Raw genomic sequence first — 6,319 nt, forward strand, 5'->3', positions numbered from 1 at the left:
CGCTGCGTCAAAACAACTCAATAGCTGGGTCAAAACAACCCAAACGCTGGGTCAAAACAACCCAAGCGCTGGGTCAAAACAACTCAATCGCTGGGTCAAAACAACCCAAGCGCTGGGTCAAAACAACTCAATCGCTGGGTCAAAACAACCCAAGCGCTGGGTCAAAACAACTCAATCGCTGGGTCAAAACAACCCAAGCGCTGGGTCAAAACAACTCAATCGCTGGGTCAAAACAACCCAAGCGCTGGGTCAAAACAACTCAATCGCTGGGTCAAAACAACCCAAGCGCTGGGTCAAAACAACTCAATCGCTGGGTCAAAACAACCCAAGCGCTGGGTCAAAACAACTCAATCGCTGGGTCAAAACAACCCAAGCGCTGGGTCAAAACAACTCAATCGCTGGGTCAAAACAACCCAAGCGCTGGGTCAAAACAACTCAATCGCTGGGTCAAAACAACCCAAGCGCTGGGTCAAAACAACTCAATCGCTGGGTCAAAACAACCCAAGCGCTGGGTCAAAACAACTCAATCGCTGGGTCAAAACAACCCAAGCGCTGGGTCAAAACAACTCAATCGCTGGGTCAAAACAACCCAAGCGCTGGGTCAAAACAACTCAATCGCTGGGTCAAAACAACCCAAGCGCTGGGTCAAAACAACTCAATCGCTGGGTCAAAACAACCCAAGCGCTGGGTCAAAACAACTCAATCGCTGGGTCAAAACAACCCAAGCGCTGGGTCAAAACAACTCAATCGCTGGGTCAAAACAACCCAAGCGCTGGGTCAAAACAACTCAATCGCTGGGTCAAAACAACCCAAGCGCTGGGTCAAAACAACTCAATCGCTGGGTCAAAACAACCCAAGCGCTGGGTCAAAACAACTCAATCGCTGGGTCAAAACAACCCAAGCGCTGGGTCAAAACAACTCAATCGCTGGGTCAAAACAACCCAAGCGCTGGGTCAAAACAACTCAATCGCTGGGTCAAAACAACCCAAGCGCTGGGTCAAAACAACTCAATCGCTGGGTCAAAACAACCCAAGCGCTGGGTCAAAACAACTCAATCGCTGGGTCAAAACAACCCAAGCGCTGGGTCAAAACAACTCAATCGCTGGGTCAAAACAACCCAAGCGCTGGGTCAAAACAACTCAATCGCTGGGTCAAAACAACCCAAGCGCTGGGTCAAAACAACTCAATCGCTGGGTCAAAACAACCCAAGCGCTGGGTCAAAACAACTCAATCGCTGGGTCAAAACAACCCAAGCGCTGGGTCAAAACAACTCAATCGCTGGGTCAAAACAACCCAAGCGCTGGGTCAAAACAACTCAATCGCTGGGTCAAAACAACCCAAGCGCTGGGTCAAAACAACTCAATCGCTGGGTCAAAACAACCCAAGCGCTGGGTCAAAACAACTCAATCGCTGGGTCAAAACAACCCAAGCGCTGGGTCAAAACAACTCAATCGCTGGGTCAAAACAACCCAAGCGCTGGGTCAAAACAACTCAATCGCTGGGTCAAAACAACCCAAGCGCTGGGTCAAAACAACTCAATCGCTGGGTCAAAACAACCCAAGCGCTGGGTCAAAACAACTCAATCGCTGGGTCAAAACAACCCAAGCGCTGGGTCAAAACAACTCAATCGCTGGGTCAAAACAACCCAAGCGCTGGGTCAAAACAACTCAATCGCTGGGTCAAAACAACCCAAGCGCTGGGTCAAAACAACTCAATCGCTGGGTCAAAACAACCCAAGCGCTGGGTCAAAACAACTCAATCGCTGGGTCAAAACAACCCAAGCGCTGGGTCAAAACAACTCAATCGCTGGGTCAAAACAACCCAAGCGCTGGGTCAAAACAACTCAATCGCTGGGTCAAAACAACCCAAGCGCTGGGTCAAAACAACTCAATCGCTGGGTCAAAACAACCCAAGCGCTGGGTCAAAACAACTCAATCGCTGGGTCAAAACAACCCAAGCGCTGGGTCAAAACAACTCAATCGCTGGGTCAAAACAACCCAAGCGCTGGGTCAAAACAACTCAATCGCTGGGTCAAAACAACCCAAGCGCTGGGTCAAAACAACTCAATCGCTGGGTCAAAACAACCCAAGCGCTGGGTCAAAACAACTCAATCGCTGGGTCAAAACAACCCAAGCGCTGGGTCAAAACAACTCAATCGCTGGGTCAAAACAACCCAAGCGCTGGGTCAAAACAACTCAATCGCTGGGTCAAAACAACCCAAGCGCTGGGTCAAAACAACTCAATCGCTGGGTCAAAACAACCCAAGCGCTGGGTCAAAACAACTCAATCGCTGGGTCAAAACAACCCAAGCGCTGGGTCAAAACAACTCAATCGCTGGGTCAAAACAACCCAAGCGCTGGGTCAAAACAACTCAATCGCTGGGTCAAAACAACCCAAGCGCTGGGTCAAAACAACTCAATCGCTGGGTCAAAACAACCCAAGCGCTGGGTCAAAACAACTCAATCGCTGGGTCAAAACAACCCAAGCGCTGGGTCAAAACAACTCAATCGCTGGGTCAAAACAACCCAAGCGCTGGGTCAAAACAACTCAATCGCTGGGTCAAAACAACCCAAGCGCTGGGTCAAAACAACTCAATCGCTGGGTCAAAACAACCCAAGCGCTGGGTCAAAACAACTCAATCGCTGGGTCAAAACAACCCAAGCGCTGGGTCAAAACAACTCAATCGCTGGGTCAAAACAACCCAAGCGCTGGGTCAAAACAACTCAATCGCTGGGTCAAAACAACCCAAGCGCTGGGTCAAAACAACTCAATCGCTGGGTCAAAACAACCCAAGCGCTGGGTCAAAACAACTCAATCGCTGGGTCAAAACAACCCAAGCGCTGGGTCAAAACAACTCAATCGCTGGGTCAAAACAACCCAAGCGCTGGGTCAAAACAACTCAATCGCTGGGTCAAAACAACCCAAGCGCTGGGTCAAAACAACTCAATCGCTGGGTCAAAACAACCCAAGCGCTGGGTCAAAACAACTCAATCGCTGGGTCAAAACAACCCAAGCGCTGGGTCAAAACAACTCAATCGCTGGGTCAAAACAACCCAAGCGCTGGGTCAAAACAACTCAATCGCTGGGTCAAAACAACCCAAGCGCTGGGTCAAAACAACTCAATCGCTGGGTCAAAACAACCCAAGCGCTGGGTCAAAACAACTCAATCGCTGGGTCAAAACAACCCAAGCGCTGGGTCAAAACAACTCAATCGCTGGGTCAAAACAACCCAAGCGCTGGGTCAAAACAACTCAATCGCTGGGTCAAAACAACCCAAGCGCTGGGTCAAAACAACTCAATCGCTGGGTCAAAACAACCCAAGCGCTGGGTCAAAACAACTCAATCGCTGGGTCAAAACAACCCAAGCGCTGGGTCAAAACAACTCAATCGCTGGGTCAAAACAACCCAAGCGCTGGGTCAAAACAACTCAATCGCTGGGTCAAAACAACCCAAGCGCTGGGTCAAAACAACTCAATCGCTGGGTCAAAACAACCCAAGCGCTGGGTCAAAACAACTCAATCGCTGGGTCAAAACAACCCAAGCGCTGGGTCAAAACAACTCAATCGCTGGGTCAAAACAACCCAAGCGCTGGGTCAAAACAACTCAATCGCTGGGTCAAAACAACCCAAGCGCTGGGTCAAAACAACTCAATCGCTGGGTCAAAACAACCCAAGCGCTGGGTCAAAACAACTCAATCGCTGGGTCAAAACAACCCAAGCGCTGGGTCAAAACAACTCAATCGCTGGGTCAAAACAACCCAAGCGCTGGGTCAAAACAACTCAATCGCTGGGTCAAAACAACCCAAGCGCTGGGTCAAAACAACTCAATCGCTGGGTCAAAACAACCCAAGCGCTGGGTCAAAACAACTCAATCGCTGGGTCAAAACAACCCAAGCGCTGGGTCAAAACAACTCAATCGCTGGGTCAAAACAACCCAAGCGCTGGGTCAAAACAACTCAATCGCTGGGTCAAAACAACCCAAGCGCTGGGTCAAAACAACTCAATCGCTGGGTCAAAACAACCCAAGCGCTGGGTCAAAACAACTCAATCGCTGGGTCAAAACAACCCAAGCGCTGGGTCAAAACAACTCAATCGCTGGGTCAAAACAACCCAAGCGCTGGGTCAAAACAACTCAATCGCTGGGTCAAAACAACCCAAGCGCTGGGTCAAAACAACTCAATCGCTGGGTCAAAACAACCCAAGCGCTGGGTCAAAACAACTCAATCGCTGGGTCAAAACAACCCAAGCGCTGGGTCAAAACAACTCAATCGCTGGGTCAAAACAACCCAAGCGCTGGGTCAAAACAACTCAATCGCTGGGTCAAAACAACCCAATAGCTGGGTCAAAACAACCCAACAGCTGGGTTTGTCCCTTTTTAACCCAGCATTTTTTTGAGTGTATAAACAGTGTATCTGGTTAAAGTCTCTAATTTGCATATTAATGTGTTCTTTAGGCAACGTGTAATGAAAAAATAAGAGTAATACCCTAGCAACATTTTCATATAAAATCTCATATTTCATAGAAATATTGTTACATAATTTATTTCCCTAATCACTTATGTCTACCTAAAATGCCTGATAAACATGTCCAGCCGTCCTCTACAGTAGATATGAATGCTCCGAAACCCCACTAAAAGATGTCCTGAGATATTGTTTTAAGAAAAACAATTAGAAAATTAGTCCGAATATGATATGACCTTCCTCTGTGATGAGGCATAGTTCTTATTATAGATAGCAGCCTTTGTTTTATTTTACTTCAATATTGTACTTCAGTCATCCTCTTTATTTAAAGCAGTGGTTCTCAATGGTGGCAGGTTTGTTGTGTTCAGCATGGGGAAAGTGTAGGCTATACAACACAGATGAGACTAAACTCGACTGCTGTTCGGTCTCACATTGTAAACCACACTGACAATGAAAAAACGAAGTGCTTAAACCTCATGTCCTGTTTGGGGTCGGAGACACCCCACAGCCGTTTCAATAACACAAAGGCATTACGCTGAAATAAGTCATTTTAACTCTGTGGCACGCTTGGAAAATGGTACTTTACTTCGGTTTGGGGTTTCAGAGATCCCAGGCATAAAATATGACAATGTGCATTCAGGTTTCATATGCGCATTGTTTATTTTTCACTCTATTTTCAAATGCAAAAATGGGTCAAATCTAAACTAAACAGAAACAGCATCATAAACTGAGCAAGTCACATTTCTAAAAAAGTGCATGGCTATTCAATGGCTCCATTAAAGAACTAATAATTCAAAATGTCATTACTTTTATACCATCTCTGGGACTAAAATCAAAGTTGTGTTCCTCATTTTACAAAAGATACACAAAACTGGGAGAATTATTAACAATCACAATGCAAAATAAATATGGACATAGTGGAACACAATTTTTTATTTATTTTTTACTTTGGTTGAGGAACAGTATTCTCTTGCTTCTTGTTATGTGTTTTTATGCCTTGAGAAAGTCTCATACAGAATATGCAGAAAGAGAGAGAGAGTAAAATCATATAAACCTACCCTGGAAATAAACCCCAGAGCAGACCTGCAGGATGCGGGGTAGAGACTGTTGATCCAGACAGCTGATGAAGACTCGCAGAGCCTGGAGGTCTCCCATCTCTCACCGCTGACACACACACACACTGAGCTGCTCTTCTGTGTGCGCACACTAAAACTATAAGTTAGTCCAGAGAGGAAGTCTCAGAGGAACTCACCCAGAACCACACAAAACTTTTATTTGCATGTTTATTGATTTATTTATTTAAACGGATACAATTCAATGCGGTGTCAATTATTATACATGCACTTTTTGTTTCAACATACAATAACTGCGTTAATAATTAATATTAATGCGGTTTCGTTTGTGTTGTCATCGTATAAACAGCCGTCTCCCGGAAGGCGAAGTTACAAGTCCTTATATGGCGAAGGCTAAGCTCATTAATATTAATTGCGCAACTATTGCTATTGGTTAGTCTTACTTGAGCTGCTCTTCTGTGTGCGCACACTAAAACTATAAGTTAGTCCAGAGAGGAAGTCTCAGAGGAACTCACCCAGAACCACACAAAACTTTTATTTGCATGTTTATTGATTTATTTATTTAAACGGATACAATTCAATGCGGTGTCAATTATTATACATGCACTTTTTGTTTCAACATACAATAACTGCGTTAATAATTAATATTAATGCTGTTTCGTTTGTGTTGCCATCGTATAAACAGCCGTCTCCCGGAAGGCGAAGTTACAAGTCCTTATATGGCGAAGGCTAAGCTCATTAATATTAATTACGCAACTATTGCTATTGGTTAGTCTTACTAAAGGGG

The 6,319-nt window shown here is 45.8% G+C and overlaps 1 protein-coding gene across 1 annotated transcript in view; it reads right to left on the reverse strand.

Moving 5' to 3' along the window:
- themis2 (thymocyte selection associated family member 2) overlaps positions 1-5,715 on the reverse strand; it is a 13,106-nt gene extending 7,391 nt beyond the window's left edge. Inside the window, exon 1 of the mRNA XM_016242764.1 lies at positions 5,518-5,715. Coding sequence (XP_016098250.1) covers positions 5,518-5,614 — 97 coding nt within the window. The 5' untranslated portion in view covers positions 5,615-5,715. The remainder of the gene's footprint in view (positions 1-5,517) is intronic.
- Positions 5,716-6,319: the final 604 nt, after the last annotated feature.

Source organism: Sinocyclocheilus grahami, unplaced genomic scaffold, assembly GCF_001515645.1.
Source record: "Sinocyclocheilus grahami isolate Dianchi unplaced genomic scaffold, SAMN03320097.WGS_v1.1 scaffold672.1, whole genome shotgun sequence".
Lineage (NCBI taxonomy): Eukaryota > Metazoa > Chordata > Actinopteri > Cypriniformes > Cyprinidae > Sinocyclocheilus > Sinocyclocheilus grahami.